This window comes from Hippoglossus stenolepis, chromosome 22, assembly GCF_022539355.2.
Source record: "Hippoglossus stenolepis isolate QCI-W04-F060 chromosome 22, HSTE1.2, whole genome shotgun sequence".
Taxonomy (NCBI): Eukaryota; Metazoa; Chordata; class Actinopteri; order Pleuronectiformes; family Pleuronectidae; genus Hippoglossus; species Hippoglossus stenolepis.
The window spans coordinates 11,518,216-11,543,600 of record NC_061504.1 but is presented as its reverse complement, the minus strand read 5'-3'; the positions used below and the strand labels follow the sequence as shown (position 1 = coordinate 11,543,600).

General features: G+C 41.0%; 1 protein-coding gene across 1 annotated transcript in view; it reads right to left on the bottom strand.

Moving 5' to 3' along the window:
* Positions 1–25,385, bottom strand: part of cacna1c (calcium channel, voltage-dependent, L type, alpha 1C subunit) — a gene marked incomplete at its 3' end in the record, with an annotated part of 115,312 nt that overhangs the window by 36,934 nt on the left and 52,993 nt on the right. Inside the window, exons 4-10 of the mRNA XM_047338672.1 lie at positions 22,791–22,930; positions 18,132–18,271; positions 17,076–17,228; positions 15,387–15,586; positions 12,516–12,619; positions 7,087–7,174; positions 6,701–6,785 (exon numbers count right to left, since the gene is read on the bottom strand). Of these exons, the coding sequence (XP_047194628.1) occupies positions 6,701–6,785; positions 7,087–7,174; positions 12,516–12,619; positions 15,387–15,586; positions 17,076–17,228; positions 18,132–18,271; positions 22,791–22,930 (910 nt within the window). The remainder of the gene's footprint in view (positions 1–6,700; positions 6,786–7,086; positions 7,175–12,515; positions 12,620–15,386; positions 15,587–17,075; positions 17,229–18,131; positions 18,272–22,790; positions 22,931–25,385) is intronic.

The following is a 25,385-nucleotide window of genomic DNA, read 5'->3' as shown; positions in this document are numbered from 1 at the left end:
CAGGGAAAGAAAGAAAAAGACAGAAGGAGAAATATGAAATAACACAACAGAGGAGGGTTGTACGTCCTTGCTTACATCATACTTGTGCAGGTTTTTGCCATATTGCTTCCTCTAAACCTTGAACTCAAGACGTTGTGGGCGGCTACACGCTACAAATGAACGCTACAAATTGCATCCATAGGTAAATACTGAGGCGCTGCGCTTCCCTCAGTATACAAACTAATTAAAAGATGCTGTTGACATGTAGGAATTCACAAATCAGTGTTGTCCAACACACTGTTACACACATACCCTCGAGTCAATAAAACTATTCCCAAATTTTTGCACTGCTTGCCTAAACTAATTACACACTAAGCTGCCACACTAGCAATATTTACCGGTTAGGGATCCTGGGACCCAACCTCTGCAACAGCTATTAAGATGGATTTCAACATCTAAGCTGATGGATAGCTTAATACCGGCTGAATTAAATCTTAACAAAACCCTTTTGTGATTTCATAGCTCAAGGAGATTTAAAGAAGAAAACATGATGTAGATTTCAGTCTTTGGTCTAAAAAAACAATGTGGGGGATGCTGGAGCTTAACTGCAGCCATGGTACTGGAAAACAAAACTTCATATTTTGAATTCTAGCCTTTACTAATTAAGCGGTAAGAGTTGTGGTGAGATTTATGTCAACACAAACAGGTAGAAACCTTGAGCCAAATCTTTCTTTGTTTAAAAACAGCTACAGCAAATGTGTCACTTTGTCCTTTAAAGACAAGTGAAATGGCGTGCAGAGATGGAAGGATGAATACCAGGAAGAGCGAGTGACAGGAACAGTATTAAGTGTCAGTTAAGGATAAAAAAAAGAGGGAGAATAGACTGAAATAAATAGGAACAGGGGGCGGGAGCGAGGTATGGATACAATAAGGGAGGTATGGATGAAGGGAGGGGGAGAAAGAGATTGTGGATGTGGGGATGCTTGGTTGAGAGACTGATATGAAGAGATACATAGCTTTTTATTGCTTCTGTCAGTCTTTGGCTGCCTGCGGGAATGAGCCGCTCTCCCCTCACTGTCACCTTAAACACTTGTTGTAACACCCGCTGGGTACGAGTCTCAATATCTCCGCTGTTAAATAAGATATCCACTTAGATATCAAACAAACAAACAAAGAAAGATTCTTCCAAACACGCTCTTACTATGAAACCAAGAGAGGAGATCAACACTCAAGACGAATGTAAGAGCTGCAGCGATGTGGCTAAAAAACATTTGCCAAAAATAAAACACAGAGCTTGTTATGCAATTGTCCTCTATTTTTATCAGACTCAGTAACAAAGTTCTATGTGAAATTGCTTCCCAAACTGGCATTGGCCCTAATTCATTCCACTGAGATTCTCCTACTGAGTCTTTCATGCAGATTCAATAATCAGAAATCTAGAAACATACCTAAAGTTTCATATTGAAAAAAGACAAATCATATTGAATAAGTACAAATTATATGTCTTGAAAAAAGATGAGTTATGCTAAAGAAAACAAAGCAAAGAAAAGCAAGAAAGCAAATTGTCTCTTGAGTTTAAGGAGGCGGCATTTTGCTAAGTAAGAAGCTAATGCGAGCTTCGTGTATGAGGCCAGTGCACTTTAAGACTTGGCTGGTGATGGATAAACTCAGTGTTGTAAAGATCACAACAGTCTCTCTCAACATTAAGGCCTTCGCTCTGAATGACTTGGGTTCCCTCACGTCGACACGTGCCACCTGCTGCGATGCCACTTAGTTAAAAGCACTCGCAGCCCTCTGGTCCCTCCTGAGGCTAGAGCCTTTCAAATATAAAACCAGCCCAGTGACTTCTCCTCAATGGAGCTCTGAACTAGTTTAATACCTATTGTTAGAGTAAACCCCAAAGACGAGATACACAGGAGATGAAGGAAAAGCAAGGAGAAAGTAACAGAGGGAGGGAGGGAGGGAGGGAGGGAGAGGAAGGCAGGGAGGGAGGGAAGGAGAAAGACGTGTAAAGGTCACACTTTTACGACAGAAAGAGGAATTTGTTCATTCTCGTTAAACAACAACACTGGCTCCAAAAATAAACAACCTCCATAATAATGTACAGGACTAAAATGAGCCTTTGCAAAAGGAATGTGTGAGTGTGCATGTCCTGGTGGAGCGTAAGTCAGATATTATTCGACCATTTTTAGATATTTCAAAAACTGAAAAGGTCTCTCTATTCAAAACAGTAGAACACAAAATTGATTTAATACATACAACAGTGCCGGTGAGAAGAAGCACTGGACACCTCACTTTTGTCCTCAACAATATGGCAAGACCATTCACAATAGGGCTAAAGCTCCGGATTCGAAGCTCATCTTCCATTAACAGTTATTTTCATAGCTAGCAACAGTGCAGGAGGATTTGAGGGAAAGGAAGCTGAAACAACAAGAAGAGGACCGTGACATCACAAAGAATACAAATGCTTTTTGTTGTCACACACGGTAAATAAGCTCCACTACTTTTTCTTTTTGTAAAGTCATTGTCCTCTCGTTGTTTTTTCAGACGAGTCAGGCAGATGCAAACGTTTCCTTTCTTAAGAACCTATAAAGGAGAAGAGCGGCTTCATCTCAAAACAGTAACGCTGTTTCCTCTCCTTGTCAACTTATTCCCTGTACTGGTAGTGCTCGCCTTTTCAGTAAACATGGTGGTTTAAAGGCAATAAAGAAATGCAATTCTAACATTACTCATCACAAGTATGTTTACAAAAGGGGTGAGGATGACAATGAGGAAGACAACTTTTTACAGTATTGAGAGGAAGCCTCTGTCCACTTTAGCTTTGCAGCTCTGGGAGAGGAGAGGAGAGGAGGAAAAAGGTTGCAGTCTGCTTGCATGTCTAGAATCAGGTTTCCAGTAAATCATTAACGAGTGTTGGACCATGCAGACAGACGCACACGCCTTACGAAGGAAAGCTGCATTTCTCTTCATAGCTCCACGCAGAGAGTGAAAACGATGGTTCTGACCTGGGGATATAGAGCATGGCTCAGCAAGACAAAAACACACACACACACACACACAGAGATACACAAACAGACAAACACACACAGAGAGAGAGATACACACAAATAGACAAACATAGTCAGCACAAATGCGGAAACTGTAAATTGAAACACAAATAATCACATGTAGTCATCCTGTCTCTGGTGCCAGACACAGCCTGTTGCAAAGGGAACATGTTTGCCTCAGCAAAAATACCATTCCCTCTTTACAGACACAGTTCATTTCATTACTGCAGCTCTAACTGCCGTTTGAGATGTATTACAACCATTATTGGCACTGACTTACTTTTTCATTCTTGCAGCATTTAGTCTTTTAATCTCTATTTCATTCCCAAGCTTTGCCATCAATTGTGCGCTAGAACCTTCCCGTTCTCCAAGGCAAAAAGAAAGAAACGGGGAATGAAGACGAACATATATCAAGAGTGCGCATAGTGCGTACTGGTCTTACACACACACACATGCAGTGTGCTGCTGAGATGCGAGAAACATGGACAAATCTTCTGGGGAAACATCATAAGATACATTTGGCTACATAAATAAATAATCAGCAACCACACAATTCACATCCTTCTGTATATCATCACCTTTGAGTCTGTGTGCCTGCGAGTGTGTATGTCCTAGTCCTGAGTGAAACCCTATAAATGATATTTAGAAGCTGTCAGCACACACTAAATCAATACAATGAACGACACGCACTACTCGGCCACCGAAAACAACCACGCACACGCTAGAAACATCCGTCTTCATATGACACACTAATCACATCATTTATCAATATCATGCTGTGTATTTCTGCACGTAAAGACCGCATGATAGATATATCTTACACATATAGAAACGTGTATGTGGTCTCTGAATAATTGTGTGGTCACTCGGTCACTCTCCCGTCCCACAATCCCATCTGTTCTCCGTCCCAGATACCCTCTCGACCACACACACACACAAAATATCTCTGTATCTCAACATCTATTTTCCCTTCCAACTCGCTCCTATCTTCTCCTCTGTTCTCTAAGTCTGCTATCCATTCTTAGCGAATGTGTGTGTGTATCTATGTAAAATGTCCTGGGCAACAGGGACAAACTGCCCTCATTCATCTTCCCAAAGGAGCGTCCATTCATCGAGGAGCGAGGGAGAGCGCACGTAACGTGATATTCCACCTTTTACAAACACAGAGAAGATTGATCTGTCTGATACAGAACTTCGGATCATGTCTATCAATCATTTTGTCAGATCATATAACTCTAATGGCTGTTAAGTTCTGCCGTTTAGTAAAAGTAATGGACTGAATCTTGCACATGACAGATACTTACACTTTTATTACTTGTACATCTTTTATAGGACAGATCTGTGTAATATTTCAAAGAATCATGTGTATATGCCTCTATTGGACACTTTCTATCTGGCTTTTCTTTAACTCTACTTTCAGCTGTAAATAATATGAGTGATCCAGAATTTGTAAAGCTTGGGGGAAAGATGGATTTTAATATTCTGATTTGACATTTTCCAAATTGGCCCAAGTGGGGGGGGAACATTGTTATTGTTTGTTTGTTAACGTGCCAGTATCCCAGACACTGACGATGTGTTTGCCGCACTGATTTGCCCAAAGGAGCACAATGGTAACAGGTGAAAACAAGTAGATTTGTTCCAGATTAGCCGCAGGGGTGTTGTGCCATAATTTCATGTAAATTGGGCCATTGCTCATTTGACCCATGTTAATTTCTTGAGATTCCCCGAAAGATTAGATCCTCATTTTCCCTCTGTTTCACAGAATGAGCCACAGAGGTGTGTAAGATAGGAGCATGCAGAATGAATGCTGTGCCTCTGCATCTTAAGTCTTCATTAGTCATTCATTCATCACTGATGTGAGCAAGCCGAGCTCCACGCCTTTAAAAAACAGGTCATGGTATATGTACTGTGCATAGTGGACAGACACACTTCCCTACGTCTTTTTCTCACTGTCCTCTTTTTCTCACCGTCCTCTCTAAAGGAATTTACATAGGTGTGCAAGTGTGTGTGTGTTTGTGTGTGTATGCAGTGTGTTTCCATTCCACTAATATCTTTTAACAGCTTTTGAACCTCTAGAGGATTATCAGCCATTAACATCCTCTCAGTCTGTCTGTCAGTCACCAACTGCACACATGCGCACAGTTCGCATGCACACAAAATAAATACAAAAAGTCCTGACCACACAACAACCCATAAATCACCCATACAATCCTCCTGACGGCAAAACCACAGTAAATAAATAGATCATCACTCCCTCGACTCCCTCGTGGCCTCTCTTATTGTGAAAAACACACAGGTTGCTGAAGAAGTGACAGTCTCATTAAAAAATCTTGCATCAGCAAAGTCTCTCAAAGCATGACGAGTCCAAACATACAGCCACAGACAGAAAGAACTATAGAATAGAGAATGTGAACTACTATTTTCTGAAGCGAAAAATTACAGATCTCCTGAACGCTTCACATCTGTTATCTGTAGTTGCTGCCAAGAAGGTTGCTGTGTTTAGAGAAGGCTTAAGATCCCCCCAGATCTTTATCTATTTTGTTGGTCCAGCCTATGTATGGGAAACAATGTGTTAACAACATCTCTCTTGGGTCAACATCTTCAGGGGATTTTTGGCGGCAGCGGTGGTCTGTATAGTCCTTGTATGGGAGACTTGAAGGGGTTCATTGTTGTATTTGAATACAATTTCAATTCAAACTAGTTTTATGGAGAGAAGTGGATGTGCTGAAAACCCACAAGTTCAATGTTCGGCTCTCACTCAACCTTGAGCTCTCCACAAAGTGAAAGGCTGAGAGAGAGAGGACAATCAGCCTCCTCAACAACAAATCACCAGCGGTCAGGAGAAGGACGAGGAGAAGCAGGAAAAGAAGCCTGATTACAAGCAGGAGAAAGAAACATACAAGCTGGAGGAGTCCCCTTATAACGCTCTCCCTAAACCGGCACCAAAAAACAGACAGAGGTGTCCGAGGAGGTCCTCTCCATCACGAATAAGAAGATGTCAATCTGGACTTTCCCTCCATCAGCCATTAAGGGGACAAATGTTTTTCAATGAAGACATTTGACTTATAATTTGACATTTTGGCTATGACAGCCCAAACGTCTGATGTGAAAAAAGATCCACTTAATGACATGACAGATTAAAGAAAGAGAGAAAATGGAAAGGGCACTTATGTCATGTCAGATGAGCATCAGAGGGGAAGAGATGGATTTAAAATGCCAATAAAAATACTTTGGAAAATCTTAATGATAAATTGCCTGCATATATTGTTATATTTAGTGGCTGTTTTTATTTGCACAGTCAAGTTTTAAAACCCATTGATGGCCACTGTGGAATTTTATAATTTCCTTGATAGCACTTTGGGACTCGGTACAAATGAAGGTCATCGTTTTCTTCATTCCTGCACAAGACTTTCTCTCCCTTTATTCCAATTCACCCACAACTTAAGTGACGTCTACTGCAAATTACTTACTCATTTTACAATTTTTTCAAAAACACTACTAAAATACGGGTCCCTGTAATAGACTCAAGTAAGAATTCATCCTAAAAGGTAGGAATAAATGTCCAGTCATAACCTTGAATTTCTTATTAACTAATGTCTTCTTTTTTCTTTTTGAGGTGTCTCAACCACTACCACTCACATACACACACAAACACGCGCCCGGTGTAGACTTACGATTTCTGGGTTTATCATCATCCATGCCCTCCTCCTCATTCTCTGGGTCAATGTCTTCAGCCTGAGTGATCCAGTCTAAATAGCCCTGTAATCAAACCCATACAAACAAAGACAAGAACAAAAGGCAGACTGATTGATTAGCAATACTTTCTTCTAATATATTTTCTGGCCTGTCTCTCTAATATCCTCCGTCAGTCCATCTGAAAAGCATGTGATAACATTAAAAGCAGCCCAATAAATAAACTTTAAACTTTGCTTTCTATATTAGCTGTCTATAATTTATGTATGTATGTATGTATGTATGGACCATCTCCATACTCATGGTTAAGGATGTTCAATATTTAAAAAAGCCGCAAACACACACACACACACTAGCAGTAGCCTACCTTGAGGTCCTCCTCCAGTTGCTGTTTTTCTCTGAGTTTCTGGAAGTCACCGCGAGCCTTGGCTTTCTCCCTCTCCTTGGAAAACTCTCTGGGAGGAGGGGAGCGAGAAGGAGGGATAGGGCAGAGAGAGAGTTGGGGGAGCAGGGGGGGGAATAAAAAAAGGAGAGAAACAATCTGAAAATCTAGACTGAAGGTTGCGCAAAATACATAATGTTAGAAAATTGCGATAATGGAGAGTAAGAGTATTATAAATCAGGATGGGAAGGACAGAAATCCTGCTAAAGAGAGAAGAAAAGAGAGTAAAGCTCTGCCAAGTAGATGTTAGTTTGCAAATGGACATGAAAACACATCCAGATAGGAGCTTGATTCACATCCCAAAACATCCAATTAATTTACAGTGAGATCCAGATGTCCGAGAGCACCTTCGCAGATAGGAAAAGTGCTCCCAGACTTTTGGACACCGCTGTAGATACATATTTGAAGCAGCCAATAGATCCAAACAGTTGCAATACATAGAATTAACACTTTAAATGCTTTGAATGAATGATATTCAGTAATGATACAGCAGCATTGTTAATATAGATCAGAAGTCGTTCAATTGTAAAAGCTCCGATAATGGTGGAGCAGTGCATGTCTACTGTCCCAGAGCAACAGCACCCAGGCTACACCCAGGCCACACCCAGGCCTGCTGGGAGATGGAGTTCCTGCATCTCCCCTCGGTCTACCTAACATCTCCTCCCACTTCCAATCTGCTTCATACAACCACAGGGGGAGGCATAAAAGAGGGCACCTTCCCCAGCTGTGCCACCTCAGCTTGCACCTGTCAGATTGCAGGAGAAGTGGCACCGCACTGAGGTCATCCTGCATCGCCGAGCTCCTCAATCTTAGTCTTCTTTCGTTCACTACCCAGAGGTTCAAGCCACAATGAAGACATACAGATGAACAGAGGGTTTCTTTGTGCTTTGGTTCTCTCTTCATACAGTGATTACAATTACGTAGAATAACTGTAGAATTAGCTTGAAAAATGTGTTTAATTCCAATTGATTGTAAAGCCTAATGAGCACAATATGTGCTTGTTTAATATGATTGAAGACAACTAAAATCAATGTTGGGAGAATGTGAAATATCAAAATTGAATGATGAAACCCGGTGAAATTCCTTCCAGGTGTCGGGAGGGAAGAAAGAATTAAGGAGCATTTGATTAATTGCTGCACTTGGGGAAGGTCAGAGTCGGGTTGGAGCCAAAGACACGGTTTGAACAAAGAGAATTCATTTGGATGAGAGCTGAGAGGAGCTGAGAGGAGCTTTGGAACATTCAAAAGTACAAATTTACATTCAAAGGTCCATTGACAGGCAAACTCAGCCAGTTCCTCTCTGTCGTGAATAATATAAATGAGGATACCAGACCAGTCAGTAATGTACCTGTATGGTCAGGCTACACTGGGTGAGTGCTTTTACTTTAAATGGGTACAGGAAGTGTTGCAAATATTTATGTTTGTTAAATATTTGACAGATAGACATAAAAATTGTGGTGAAGGATCTTTTTCCTGTTTATTTAGCTCTGAGCATTGCACAGCACTGAGAAAATAGATGACACCCGAAGTCTTTAGAAGAGCAACACAGCTCACACAGGAATTGTGGCTGCTCTGACCTGATAACATGGGCGCTGAAATAAAAAGCAAGATCTTCTGCAACGTTAGTCATCTAGGATTTGGACAGATGCTTGGACTAGTTGTTCACTTTCGGTAGTTATTGATGTCAGATATTATACATATCAATACATACACATGAACTGATTCCGTTTCCCAGCAGCAACAGGCTCTACAATGAAGCTGTTTCATTTTCATTGATTTTACAGTCTATATAGGCTGGAGCAAAATGAGTGTGTGTGTGAGAGAGTGTAAAATTGAGGATGGAACCTCAAATCATGCGAACACACACACACACTCACTCACACACACACAAATCAATAAGCATTAGCAAAAACTGCTATGTTTCGCTTCTCAGATCCTCTCTCCCACCTCCCAGTCTCTTTCAAACCAGCGTCTTCATATTTCTTCTGTTTACATTTTACATCAAATCCAGACAAAGTCAAACTCAGTGTCTCTGTCTCTTTGTCCGTCGCTCTCCTTATTTCTGTTTATCCATTACTTATTATGCCAATCTGACACTCTCATACACACACACACACACACTCACAGACCATGGAGGAAGCAGTTGGTAAAAGGTCAGGCTGTGTAGTGTGTTGACAGCATCATTAGTCAGAAATCAAAAAAATAGTCAGACAGCCGAACCCCCCAAAGCTGTTTGGACCAGACAAACCTCTATTATTTCCCCACAATGCTGCTGTCACATCACGGTGAGCACCAGGAGTCAGATTTGGGTCAGTCAGTCAGGGGTGAGACACTTCACTCCTCTTAAACCTGTTTACTAAAGCTCATTGTAGCATGGGATGGAACCAGAGGAACGGAAAGACGATAGGCTAATGTGAAATTCAACATAATATTGAATTTCAAAGGCAATGAGAATATTTTCAAATGGAGGCTGGTGAGGTTCAATAACCATAAAGATAAAAAACAAGGTTGAGATGAAAAAAATGAGCTAAAATGGAATAGTATGATAATTTTTAACCAACGGTACCATGGATTCATTCATTCATAAATAGATTCAAAATCGGAAATTTGATTGCAAGCTGCATTGTATGTTAATATCCTTAAACAAGCTTATTTGATGTGAAACTAGACTGTGTCCACTGGGAGGAATTTACAGCTAGCCCTATGTTTGTTGTTTTTGCCAATGTTGTTCTGTATTTTAAATGGAGATGAGTGTTTTGTACCATCCCAGTAGTGCTGAGTGTTGAGCATTTCATGACAGTAATAGCAGCACTGCAGTGCCGTATTTAGGGCTGCAAAGAATACCCATATGTCCTCAAATGTCCTGAAGCCAGATGCTGAAGTTCGATTTCACTACAGACAGCTACAAATGATAATGACTGGAAATGTACAAGCAGTAAAATAAACTCAGTTGGTAGAGCTCCAAACCCTGAAAGGCAAACTTTATATACGAGCCTGAATAAATCCAAATGTCCGCTGGCTGGTTGGACTTTTCATGGTGCCACATGTGTTACTGTTTGTCCTCAAGTTGCACCTGAGTCAGTTTTATCACAAAAAACATTTTTCTTGTTAAACATCATCTAGTGCTAGAAACGGGAAACAGGAAGAAACGAAGAGTTCCTCTGAGCGAAGACAAAGGAGCAAAGCAAAGGAGAGAAGGTGACATTAGTTTGAATTCACATCAGGCCCTACCCTTACCCGCTCAACACCCCCAGAACCAAGTTTAGCACAAAGAAGGAGCCGATGATGATTAAGGTGACAAAATAGATCCAGGGCCACCTGTAATCTACTGCATCATTCACCTAAGGAGACGGAAGAATGGAGAAGAAGGGCCAAGGAGAGGAAACAGGAAAGGATGGACATAAAGTAGATTGAGGGAGACAGAGTGATTTAGAGGGCAGGGGAGAAAGTGAGCAGGGTGTGATTAGGGAAGGGAGGGAAGAAGGGAGCAAGTGAAGGAGTTAGATCCTCAGTGAAAGTCCCTGTAGGATCACTGCTGGGATTGTGGGGCATTCAAAGTATTTGTCTGAGTCACTTGGCAAAACATTTGATCAGCTGTCACAGGTTGGCCATGTAAACACAGTGCTCATGACAGAAGACTATGAATGACCCACACGATAAACAAAACAACTCCTCGTAGGGCTCATTGTTTGTGTGTGAGCCGATGTTTTTCTGTGAAAAGGGAAGTTTAGAAATTAGCCGTCAAAACAGCCCAATTCAGGCATAATCGCTGAGGAGAGACAGCGTTGAGTTGGATACTTTAACAGATTGTGCAGCAAGACTCCCAGCGATTAGTCATCATGACTGTTTTCATGACAAATTATACTCTCCTCTACTGTCTTCACTCTTCTCAAATTAACTGAATTTAAAGGAAAAAAGACAAATTGTATATTTCGCATTTAAATTGATTTTCCTGTAGGTTACATCATTGATTTAATTTTGAGAATAATTATGGTGCTGTTATCATCTTTCATATTGTAGTCATTATTATTATTATTATTATTATTATTATTATTAAACTCTACAGCCAAATTGGAGCAGTGGCAGCCTTCCATCCCATAATTTCCAACTTCAATGCCACGTTTCTGTCAGACTCGACACAGACCTCAGAAGAACCTTTTCCGTCTGTTGTGTTTTCCCTGTTGTGAAATTCTTTTTTAGCTTTCCACCTCCACGGCTGACCTGAGGGGTGAATTATTTATACCCCAGTGTGTCCCTACAGGCCGGGTGGTGCTTGTACTAAAACAGCATGACTTGGCAGAGCGGGGTAAAAGAGCACCCAGCTCGCCTGCTAGAGTAGAATTTATTCAAATAAAATACACACACACACACACGCATGGACACACACACACACACACACACACACACACACACACACACACATTCATTAAACAACATTGATGACATTGGTAGTTACTACCCAACTAAATCGCTTGTGCATGTAAGTAAAACTGTCATGGGAAAAACTGTGGGGTTCAGTTAGGGTAAGGGTCTGTGTGTGTGTGCGTGTGCGTGTGCGTGTGCGTGTGCGTGTGCGTGTGCGTGTGCGTGCCCACCTATCCTTCACAGACAGGTTGTGACGGCAGAGATAGACACAAGTTCCGTCACTGTTTTCTGTGTGTGAGTGTTTGTGCGTGTGTTGTGTTTCTCTCGGGCTTGTGGCACAGGATTGATTGAGTGGAACGGAAAGGAGAGAGCGCGGGAGATCTTTTCACTCCAGTGATCATCGGTTTATCTTTCCTCGATTGTGGAGGTATAAGGCCGTCTGGCTCTGCTCTTACTGCTGCACTGCTGCACTGCTGAGATGAGGGATCACTTATTTGTTTACTTACACAGATGCTGCCATGCAAAGGGAACTTTCTTTTAAAATAATAATAAGAGTAATGAAAACAATAATATTTATACAGCCAATTCATGTGCTTTTATGGTGGTGAATCACTTCCTCTTGATTCCACTCTACTAGTTCACTGGACCCCCCCCCAAAAAAAAATATTGCACTTTAAACATTTGATTATGGGAGTCTTGTTACATGGTCATTTATCTTTATCTAAAACATTATGAACGTAGCCTTGCATCACCAGACCAACATGCACATGTGAAAGGTTCTGGAACCTCTCAGTTAAACCAAGAGTGATTGGCCCAACCAGTTTAGGATGGATAGGAATCAGTGTGAATGGGAGGGTGGCCAAACCCATCTTTATGAAATATGCACTTGCTGATTGGTCTGGCTTCCAGGCTACTATAAAGAGCAACATAACAAATAACACACATACACGCACACATATGTACACACATGACAACAGCATAACCTCTTACCCGCTCAACACCCCCAGAACGAGATTGAGAACGAAAAAGGAGCCGAAGATGACGAGAGAGACAAAATAGACCCACGGCAGCTCATAGCCCATAGCATCCTGCATCTGAGAGGGAGAAGAGACAGAGGAAAGAGGGAGGAGGAGAAGAAAAGGGGATTAACAGGGAGAGTTGGTGGAGTAGTGAAGGAGAGGGGCAAGATAACGGAGGTGGAAGTAAGAGAGGGATGGGGAAAGAAGAAGAAATGTGGGAGAAAAAGGTTTAAGAGGATTGAATGATGGAGTGAATGAGAGGGGGCAGTAGAGGTCAAGGACATAAAGTGTGTGAGAGAGGAAAAGGCAAAGAGTGGAGGCTGTTAAAAAGAGAAGTAGAAAGACCTGACGAAGCAGGAGTGGCAGTATTGTATGATTAAGTGTGTATGAACCCTCTAGTCTGACTGTTGGAGAGCTGGTCCTTGATAAGCCACAAGTACAAACACAAAACAACACTTAGCTGCCATAGTTACTCAATTACAAACATTAGCTTTTGTACAAAGTGTGTGTTAGATATACAATCTTTTTCTTTTTTAAAGATGGATTAACCCTTTACAGGCAACATATTTAGACGAAGTGAAATCAATCCAAAATGACTTGTTTCAGGATATTCAGTTACAAACTCCTCTGGATATTTAGTTCTGCTTTAACAAAGACAAAGATTCAATTATAACAGAAATTTCAGATTATTACTTAAATTCAATTAAATGGCATTTCTGGAAGAAATATCAATATCATTTACAGCTCTGGAAATAATCCAAATTGAGTATTTTGAGTTGCTACTGGGCAGAGGAAGACACAAAAGGGAAAGGACGGAGGAGAGATGGACGGTTCATTTGCAACGAGAGCACCAGATGTTGGCTATCATTAATCTATATTCCCAAAAAATTGACAAATAACAACTTTGGAAATGCATGAACAAAACTTAATGAGGCATCCAAGCCAACTGTTATTAAAGGCCTTGTGTTGTCTGAATGTTTTTCCATAATCATTTGTACTTATAACATGATAAATAGGACCAATTCATTATAAAGAGCTGGCTACACAAGCACTCTTATAATAGGCAAATTTGCGCGTGTGTGCGTGTGTGTGTGTGCACAAGAGGTTGCAGCAGACAGGAGAATAGGGGTGTAGAGCTAGTAGGCCCTCTGCTCCATGTGTATACATGCACACAGACACAGACAACTCACGCACACATGCATTCCTACTTGTATGTGCAGTAGGATCCTACACACACACCCACACACACCCACCCACACACACACACGCACCCACACCCACACCCACACACACACACACACACACACTGCTCAATTCACATACATATTTTTCACCTTAGTGAGATTAGTTTGGCTCAAAAACATAAATTCTTCAGCGAACTTCTTTATTAATTCATTACTTAAGCACCCGAAACTTGTGCCTCTTATATATTATCATTACATTCTCCTGAGAGTTTAAAATGTGTTTCTCAGAGAGATAAATCCCTGGTGATCATTAAATAAAGTCCAAAAGGTAATTTCACCGTTATTAACACTGTGTTAATCCTATTTGCAGAATCTTCTATCTGTCTAGATTAAATAATAATCTGAATGAAAATTTCATTAAACCTTTTTGACATAACAACATAAACAAAGCCGAAAAAAGAAAATTAAGCACATCTGGCTGCTGAAGTCAAAAGTCAGTGTAAAAAAAAAATTGTTACTGTGCAGTGGACTGAATATTGTTTAACTGATGTGGAAAAAAGATTATTTTCGGACTAATTTGGGTTTTTTGAAATATCACCAGCAATTTAGATTTCAGAGAAATGGATGCATAACTCTGTGACTTTAATGGTATTAAATGAGAGGTACAGTTTAGAGCTACGGGGTAGATGGGGAGCTATTTCAATGCAATTTCAGTTAATACAGAAAAATCATTTGAAAGTGATGTTTTGGAAATCTGAGGAAATTAAACTCATCTGTGCCACATAAGCGCTTTGTAGTGGAGATCTATAGACAGCAATGTGTGAGTCTATTCTTGAGACTCCTGTAACCACCATAATCTGCCACAGTCCTGTAAAGTAACAGCTGTCTCTGAGCCAAGTTACGGTACACAGGGCAATGGTAAAAAGCAACACCTCTTAAATATAGAGGACTGGCAAAATGACCTGAATAGCTCGAGTTAATGTTTGATAAAAAAATAAAGGGTAAATGTTAAAACTGCATTTAAAGGATCAGAATAAAAAAATGGTTTAATGTTTTTATTTCCACTCAGGAAGAAGCTCTAAACCAATTTATTTTCTCCAGGAGTCGCATATAAAATGTGATTGAACCTCACATTGATTAAGAGCACAGACTAATCTATTGGTTTTTTAGCTGGACATGTTCTGGCAATTTACTGACTTTGTGTGTTCATATGTGTGTGTGTGTGTGTGTGTGTGTGTATAAGAGCGTGTGTACACAGGTTTGTGTGTTCACATGACACTTGAATCAAGCATCAGGATTCAACCCACGTTCAAAATGAATCGGCGCCTTCATCACACAGTGTATTGACGGCATCGATTTAGCCTGAGATATGAACTAATACATGCACACACACAACAACACAATCAGTGTGTGTTCCTAACTCTGTGAACAATCTCTGAGTGCATACCTGCTATTTTCAGTGATTTGATATTGTTTTTTTCTTTTTTGAAAAGCTCACATGTGGCACTAATGTTACAGCTAGAGTGGCTGTAGACATCGAGCACTGTGGCACTCACACACACACACACACACACACGTGCACACACACACACACGCACACACACACACACACACACACACGCACACACACACGGACACTGTTGTGGTGTCCGGCTCACCCAGTATAGCACGTCCGTCCAGCCTTCCATGGTTATACACTGGAACACCGTTAACATAGCAAAGGCAAAGTTGTCGAAGTTGGTAATGCCGTCGTTTGGGCCCTCCCATCCCACTTTGCACTCTGTTCCGTTCTGACTACAGTGTCGACCATAAGCGCCGGCAGGTGCACATGGTGCAGGCTTCTCCTCTGCGATGGTGCCTGTGAGAAAAAAGAGTGTTACTCTTCATACTCCGTTTTACTCAACGTTTTACAGATCTGCAAAGCAATAGGATCTGCTGATGGTTCCTCAACACAAGTTTTTGCACAGTATGTCTATGTTATTACCATCACTTTTCTTAATTCAGCATTATCTATGAGAAATTTTGTATTTTCCATCACTTTTGCTTTGGTGAATGACGCCAAGTATTATAATAGCAATGACTCAGAGCCAGTTGCTGTTGGGAAAAAGCCAGACAGAGACAGAGGTGTTAATCAGAGCTGTGGACTATTCAGATTGTTTTATCAATACAATAAGGAACAAATCAGGGGCCAATTGCTGCTGAATACACTGAATACACTGACCCTGAATCTAATCAAAGCAGATTCTTTAGCTGTCACCTGTTGTCAGCAGGCACACAGCAGCAGAATTCAGAAATTGGTGACTGGACCTTTCATTATACATGACTTCACTCCTTATGTTTGCATGGGAACAGGCTTGTGCATGATGCTCTCTATCAAGGATATTTTCTAATTAACTAACAAACTACTTTTGCAGTGAAAAGAAAATACAAGGGGAGATATATGTTCATCCAAGCTTTGGAAGTGCTCAAACTGACTGTGCAGAAAAAAGTCTTTAATTTCAGAATGAATTACAAAATCACCCTTCATGATTTTTTTTACTCCATTTACATTTACAGAGAATTTATCTAAAAGAGAAAACTGCTTAATCGTCGAGAAGGTTAAAAGCGACCTGTTGAACTAAAATGGAGAACGCAATATAAAAAATATCATTGTGAAAAAGTGTCATACCAATTATACAAAACAAGCTCTCCAGGGTGACGTATAGGATAACTGAGAGCTTTCCACCAGCACTTACCCAGCGCTAAGCTAATGCCTCTCATGGGACCTATAACATCACCATAACAACACTCGAGTCCATTTATACCTGGGGGCTTCTAATGAAAATTGTTTCAATCATTTATGGCCGCTGCTGTTTCAATGATGGCTCAAATCGTTCATACTCAGAAACATAAATGATGGTTTGAATAATTAATAGGGGTGATCATTTAAATTGTTTAAGGTATACACTCTATTTCCCCTCTGCTTCATTGGGTAAGGGTTGATGTCCTCCTAATATCACAAACTTATTAGCTTAGAAAAAAGGAGGTGAAAGAGCTGTAGCTGAGTGAGGGTACAGCTACGGCTCACTTTGATAATTCAGTTGAAAAGGTTTGAGTGGTATAGTATCTCTTTCTATCACTGGAGTGGAAGTAAGTGAGTGTCTGTGTGAATGAACTGTACGTTTACTGAAGCATGCTTTCACACTCAGTTGAATACAATTCACAATCAATCTGATCACTGAAGTGCAGCATGCGAGTGTATCATGCATATTTGTGTCTGCGTCTGGGCATCTGGGCACAATGGTCTAAATACCCTGTCTCTGTCTCACTCGCTCTCTGCATGTGCTTTTGTGTGAGTGTGTGTGTACCTATATGCTCATGAGCGCAGGTCTTGTGCATCTTGCCCATGAAGAGCTCCAGGCCGATGATGGCATAGATGATGATGACAAAGAGGACCAGCAGGGCGATATGGAGCAGAGGAACCATGGCTTTGATTATGGAGTTCAACACTACCTGTAAACCTGGAGAACACACAAAAAACCTCTGTTGAGAATGCATACATATGGCTGTGGACAGAAAATGTTACAAAAAGCATGTGATACTGATAATAGATCATATAGGGCATATAGCAGAATAGATGGAGTCCATCACCATATAAACACTTGGATTAACTAATAAAATCTTTATTAATTTTGTATGTTGAAGAAACCCCCTTCAATGAATGTCGTGAAAAATATAAAACATATTATTCAAAACAGAAGTTGTTCATAGGATTGTCACAGGATTACAAAGTTAATTTACAGTCCACTGGCATTGGAGGCCTTTAAAAAGACAAATCTATTAGACTGTGCTAATCAGTTAGCAAATATGCTACTGATCAGCTGCCATGACACAAATTCAATACCCAGTCCGATGATGTTGGACAGGGTTCAGTCTAAACACTGTGCACTGCAGCACTCGCGCTTTTAAACTGAACAACAGAATGGGATGTGCTCTAGCACCCTCTTACATTTGTCTGGTGTTGTACTAACAAGAGCTGTCACACACGCACGCACGCACGCACGCACGCACGCACGCACGCACGCACGCACGCACGCACGCACGCACGCAAGAACTCTCACTTAGCCTTCATCCGCAATATCCGATCCTTTCCTGTCTTCTAGTCTGTTGGTTTATTGATTTGTGTAGTCACTAACACAGACAGGTTGACAGACAACTCATCTACTACTCATATAGAGTGAGTATCTGACAACAGGACAAGTGTGTGTGTGTGTGTGTGTGTGTATCAGCTCCAATCTGTGGTTCATTTCTCCACTACCTTACCCAATCACCACTCACACCTGATCCCCAGAGCATCATTTCTGTCTCTCTTTCATTGTCCCTGTCTTTCTGTCTTTCCTTCTTTCACAGCTCTCCGTACTCACTTGGCACTCCAGACACCAGTCTGAGGGGTCTGAGTACTCTAAATGCCCTCAGAGCCTTGACATCGAAGCCCGCTGCTTTCCCTCCGATGGGAGTGGCCCCGTCCCCCTTGGTGGCCTGCTCCAAGATGGCGCTGAATAACCTGCAAGCAGAAAGTTAAGAAAGGTCAGTGACCACCAACATCAGTTTGACATTCAATTTCCACAAACTAGAGAATATCTGATAGACAGGAAATCTGAATAGATAATGAATATCTGTAGGTAACATAACATGACATTATGGCTTCATTTTCAACCAAGTTTGGGACCAAAATTCTAAAATTGAATGGGAATGGCGAAGACATCTGTGCTTTTTCCCCATCCATCGTGCTTTTTGGAGAAAAGTCAACAGTAGAAAATAAAACAGCAGGCTCTTCCATACAACAAGAGAAAGTGATTCATCTGTTTCCTGTGTCCTTCACAGATAAGGAAATGTGAGACACTCAACTTTGATGATTTGACAATTAGCCCAAAAGAACAGTGCTGAGGTGGTGGAGGTTTTTGTGTGTGCTCACAATACTTATGTCTCCTGTGCCTCTGCTGTGATCTTTCTGGTACTCAAGTAACACACAAACACATATTTATGCAAATTGCTATGATCTATTTAAGGGCAACATGATTTTTTACACTACCGCCTCTTGTTAGCTATTATCCCTCCATCCATTATTGATATTGCTTATCCTTTGAGGGTCGCAGGGGGGCTGCAGTCAATCCCAGCTGACATTGGGTGAGAGGTGGGGTCCGCCCTGGATAGGTCGCCAGGCTATCACAGGGCGTTAGCTATTGTTCTCTATGACATTATTAGATATGTTTGTGTAAGAGTGATTCAAAAGCTTGAATGTGTATTTAATGTTAAGTGTATTGCCAAAAGTATATGGACACTGCTCATACACTTAAGTGTATTTATGGAAATAAGGCCCCTGGTTTGATTAAAAGGAAAATCTTGATGCTACAGCATACAATAATATATTGGACAAATGGTTTTAGCCTGGGGGGGTCAAGATTCCTTCCATTTGATAAATCTATAGGGTCCCATGATGTCCAGTGAGACAAGACAACATTTTTTTGTTTATTATCTACTTTCCTCTAAAAATTATTAGTATAATTATTATTAAACCAATCTAAGGAGTAAGTAAGCATACCCTCTCAAAGGCATCATATCATATCATACCAGACATATAAGGGTTGCAAGTTGACAGTACTTTGTTGTAAGAGGTGATTATCCAAAAGGTTATAGACCACTGCTTGAGAGAAGTTTATAAGAATAACTTTGAAGAGCTGATTTTCTGTGAAAACATAACAATGACAAATTGTTCTAAGCCAAGTCCTTATACACAAATATATGCTGCCAGTTTGGAATGAACAACATCAGTGCCTGATCTCACTAATGCTCTTGGTAGTGTGGTAATGTCCAAACACTTCTGTACATTATATTGTAGTTGTACAGTACATGGCCAAAGTAAATAGAATTACAAAATAACATAACCTTCAATAAAAAGGGCTGAACATGTTTTGATGCTGCAGGGTTCTTTAGCCGTTATCCCCCTATGAAATTATTTACAGAAATCTGTGAGAGGCTCACAAGTGTGAACTTGTGTACGTCCAGCTGAGCTTATCACTCTCCTCCTCCTCTCTCTGTCTCTCTGAGATCCTTTAGAAATCACCCTCCAATGCCATTTTCCAGCTAGTGCAGCTCAAAGGCCAGTCAGCGGCGCGTTAGTCATGGAGAATTATCAATTAGCACAGATGAAATGGCCACTTGAAAAGACCTCTCAAAACATATCGCCCTCTCTCACTCCCTCTCTCCCTCTCTATTTCGCACTACCTCCCTCTCAATTTAATTCTCTCCCTCTCTTCCAGTGGGAAGCACAGCTTTGAAACAGCATGAAAAGCAAGTCAAGGATTCATAGATTTCCACCAGCAGCATTTTGGCCGGCATGTTTTGCTGTGGTGTGGTGTGAAATGATAATTAGAGCACCACATGATCACTTGTATACATCCTCAGCTAAAGATAGTACCAACTGTGTACATTCATGAAGATAACAGAGGCTGCGAGGTTTCATAGAAGGCAGTAATGTTTTGAGTTACTTATTTTTTTATCAGGAGCCGAGAGCTCAAATATACTGAATCTATAATTATGTAAAAACACACACAATGTCAAATTCAAGAGGCTGGGATAGGAAAAGAGACAGTTTTGCTTGAGAATTTACTTCCAATAACCATTGTTTGATTAATAAATCAATTATTGACCAAAAAGTTTTAAAGCTCATTTGCAATATTTTACGTGCAAAATGTTAGCCTGAAGCTGTCATGCTCTCAACTCTCTTCTCGAGATGATGTTAAAGCTCATTTCACCATAGACACTTAAGACAGAGAGATAAAGGAGGAGATCTTTGTGGAAGAAGAGACCAAAGAGAGACTGTAACAGTACCAATTCATATTGTATATTCACACACACACCACACACACAGCCAGTTAACGCACTGAACCGTCACTAATAAACTCTTACGGTACATGTCATGTGTGTGTGCGTGTGTGTCTGTGAGTGCACGTGCATGTGTGTCTGTGCCTCCCAGGTTGCTCAGCACCAGGTACAAGCTCTCTCACCCATATGGTGAACATTCCACAGGGAGTGAACTCTGTCACTTCTCATTTATACACACACACACACACACGCACGCACGCACGCACGCACGCACGCACGCACGCACACACGCACGCACACACGCACAAATTGTAGGATTTGCACATGGGCACAAAGACAAACCCATTTATGTGCACACAGACATCCAGAGCTGTCAACATTAATATTTCCTGTACTTGTGTTTCACAACTTTACTCATGTAATTTTTTCCACAACATTAGTTAAATAATCTGTGACCCTTGAGGAATGGTTAGGTTGGGTAAAACTGAGGTTCGGGAAAAGAATGCGATATGGACTAAGATCCCCTTCAAGTTTCATATTTCTGAAACTGAATGTAGATTCTGGTCCTTGTTTATCTATGTAGCATCTGTAAGGTGCACAAAAAGCTCAGAAAAGTGAAAAAGACGCGATTACAGTATATGATATGATGCAAAAAACTTTCATTGCAATAAACATTTGTTGCCAAACACCTGTTGTGCTGGGCAGTTTTCACACATTTTAGATGCTACATTAGATTTGGAGGAGCCCCTTGGGGAGTTACTCCGGCTTAATCTTCCAAAACAGCAAGCACCGAACCTTCAGACGTGTCCTTGAACGAGACACTAAACCCTGCCAAATCCAGGACTGCACCTTGTATCTGACCTGAAGACCTCCCTGTGGCAAGGCTGCCAGGAAAAACACAAGTCTCTTGCATTGCAGGACCACTGGTATCATGACCAGGTTAAATAATGCGTTTCATATCATTCATGGAGGCGGAGAAAGAAAGAGAGAGGGAGTGACAGAGAGAAAGAAAGAGAGAGAGAGAGGCAGAGAGCGAGAGAGAGGCAGAGAGAGGCAGAGAGCGAGAGAGAGGCAGAGAGAGGGTAGATAACAGCATAAGAGTGTTAAAGGTTGTGTTTATGCCAGTGGCACTGGCACCATGATGCTAGCCGTTAGCGTGTGTGCACACATGTGTGTGTGTGTTTCTGAAGAGAGGCAACCTCAGTTAGTGTAATGTGAGCAGACAATGAATAAGACTTGCTGGGTGTGTATGTGTTTGTGTTGTTCCATTCACAGAGCCTTCATTCAGACTGAGGGGTTCTTTCTGGCTGTGTCTCTCTAGCACACACCCACGCACACACACGCACGCACACGCTCAATTAGACGATTTTTATGGCATTAAGGTCCACTGGCTATTGTGCCATTACCCCTACACAACAGTGGACTCAAAGCACAGCTGGCAGGCAGGGCACACACACACAAACACACACACACACACAGGCACAGAGGGTTTAGCAGATGGGCTATGTTGCTGAGTTGCAGATAAAGAAAAGCAGAGCAGAGCTTCGCTATCAGCATCTAACAAGCTAATCAGTTTAGGCTTCACCAATACACTGTAGCCCCAAGTTTATTGCAGCTATAATGCGGATTGACTGAAAAGGAAGCTCCTTTCAACACAAAACTTATTTTAAAAGTCGTTAGGGACCGCAGAATTTTATTAAAATACAGCGGACTAAAAGATAAATATTATTCCTCTATCTATCTCTTGATAGAGCAATCACACTTACATACAGTACCAGCAGATTGTGTTTGTGCAAAGCTGTTGAATCGGTAGTGAAGTTAAAATTGTTGGCAAGAGAAAAGAATAGCTTTGTTATTGGAAATTGTTTCTGTGAAATAAAATAAAAAATCAAAGACAACTAATTCATCTTGAAAGACGCTACCACTATGACAACCTCTGGCATTAGACAGAGGCTGCCACTTGCCTTGGCTGTAGTTTCATTTGTTGACAGTAATTATACCAAGGCACTATGATTAATTTGCCATTGATATGCTGCTGTTTAAAAATGTGTCAGTTAGCGCATCTTTAAAACCTGGAAAGAGACAGTGAATTACATTCATTCTATCTCGGGTGTACTTTCTATCAAACCAAACATATTCAGGATCATTAAAAAACATTTCACAGCTTTAATCTCTGCCATGTGTTTTTGTTCACTCACCCTACAACTACAATGATGAAGTCGAGCAGATTCCAGCCATTCCTCAGGTACGCATTGGGGTGGAAGAGCAGGCCATAGGCTATTACCTTCAGGAACGCCTCCACTGTGAAAATGATGAGGAACAGATACTCCACACGCTCCTGCAGAGACACAAAAGAAAGACAGGTCCATTTATTTGTCTGAGCAGCAGCAGTGCAGGAATGTAGAAATGCGCAGAAAGCATTGGAGAGAGAGATTAAACGACGGGATTGCAGATGGTCAAGTTTATAGTAATAAGTATAGCTGCTTTCAGAGATGCACTGAAGTCTTTCCTGAAACTTTCCAGAGGGGCCGTGTGTGGGAATGCATATGTCAGAGTCAGTTGCTCCACCCCTGGTAAAATATCCAGAAAATGTCCCAGTGAGAACACTAAAGGAAAACTGGAAGAATACAAATATCGATGAAGTTTTAAAAGAAGATGTCGACCTGGAAAGACTACGAGAGTCGAGAGCTTTTGGCGATAAGGATGCTGCTGTCAATGCACTATTTCCCGCAGTAGAATTTATACGTCATGTCGTGCCTCCAGCATGCACTTCCCAGAGTTTACCCCGAGCCAGGAATTTTCCTGTCGTTGTGAACGTGTCTGACAGCGACAATGTCCTGCGTTCTCAGTTTGTGGAGAGCGAACGCCAGAGTTCATGTCTGAAAACAGCTTATGTTTCACATGTGAGTGAGTACTGAGAACAGGATACCAGATTATAGGACAAACTAATCCAATGAGAAAACACAAAAATTTCATTCAGGATATTTTGGCTATAACAACACATTAACATCAACACACATCCATTCAGTCATCACATTATTTATTTATGCCCATATCAGCACTAAAGACCTTCAATTTGACTTGTGAGTACTAACAGTGCTGGCTGCTTACTCCTCTACTTCTCTGAGTTTATCAGCTTGTTTATGTGGATTCTTGTGTGTGTGTGTGTATTTTATTTTGTGTTTGATTCTTTAAACTACAAATCTGTTTATTTGTCTAAGTGGTAATCGTGGACACAATCAAAGCATTTTGATTATTTATTCAAAGCAGCTCTCTTAAGAGGCAACTGTTTGAAGAGATAAATGCATGTGTGTGTGTTTGTATATGTATGCAAAAATGCACACGCACACACTACTCCTCTACTACAGAGTTCCTCAGAGACCGTTGTCATAGCGATGACCCCTGCCAAATGGGGTGATGGGAAATGTCCTGAAATGGCCCTCAGAGACAGATAGAGGGATTACATAACTTTGTGACCATCAGAGAATTCATCATCCACCTAATCATCTAATCAGCTGTCATATCTGCTTTCTAATGTTTTGCCAAATTTACAAAAATGACATTAGACGAAGAAAATGGTGCAATATATTGAGCTCCTGCAACAGATAATACTCTATATTCAGAAATATCCCATGTCCTCTCTCTCTCTCTCTCTCTCTCTCTCTCTCTCTCTCTCTCTCTCTCTCGTGCTCTGAGGTACATATTTTTTCAACATTAAAATATATTAAGCTCGATCTGTGTCCTTCCATCACAGTCCCTGGCCTGCCTCCTGCTTGTTCTCTTTTCCCATGGTCATACACTCGCAGAGGGCCAGAGGTTTGGGACAGAAGGCCAGTCAGGTCTCACCGGGCCAAGGCCTTATCCCTGGGAAGAACGAGCTGAACCTGAGTCTGGAGAGACGGAGCTTCAGAGATTAAACAAGTATTATAAAGCCTGGTCGTGTTACATTCACCTTCTAAGGCAAATAAAAAATATAGATAGCCAGATCACTCGCTACAGCTTTAATTATTACCATTGTTCCACAAACATCAAAATTAGAGCTTGGATGTACAGCAGCAGCGAGCTAGCTATATCTGAATTATTGCCATTGTTGCAAGGAAGAGCAGGTATTAATATTCAACAGTGCTATCCACAAAAGTGACATTTTACAATTGAAGAATAACCGTGAAAAATATCTCCTATATAAAAAGACTTTTGCAAGGGTGAGAATTTAAAATCTTTGTGATTTAATAAAGGTTTGCTCCGATAAAACAGACTTGACTTCAGGACATTAACATACTGTAAAAAAGAGAATGATAAAGACTCATTTCATTTTTTATATATTTCCCCTGTATTTTCCCTGGCCAGCTTGTTAGTTCAAAAGTAAGGCGATAAAATCGACTTCCTCCACAACTCTCTGGTCGTACAGTGCCAACATAATATATTATATTTAACGCATTTAGATTTGTATTTGTAAGGTGCTGGATATTTAACAATGTAATTAAATTTCTCCAAATGTGCTCTACTCAAATCATCTGTCTTTACGGCCTAGTAAAAAAGTGTTGTTAACTTTAAAAGCCCATGTTAGTGTTGGATAAGCTCAAGTACACAGAAACTGTATTAGGATCTGCAGTTGCAGGCTGATGTGACTCTAAAACTAGTCCAGCTAAACAAACAACTTTCTCAGCATGAAGGAACACTGCAAACTAACACACGCACGCACGCACGCACGCACGCACGCACGCACGCACGCACGCACGCACACACACACACACACACACACACACACACACACACACACACACACACACACA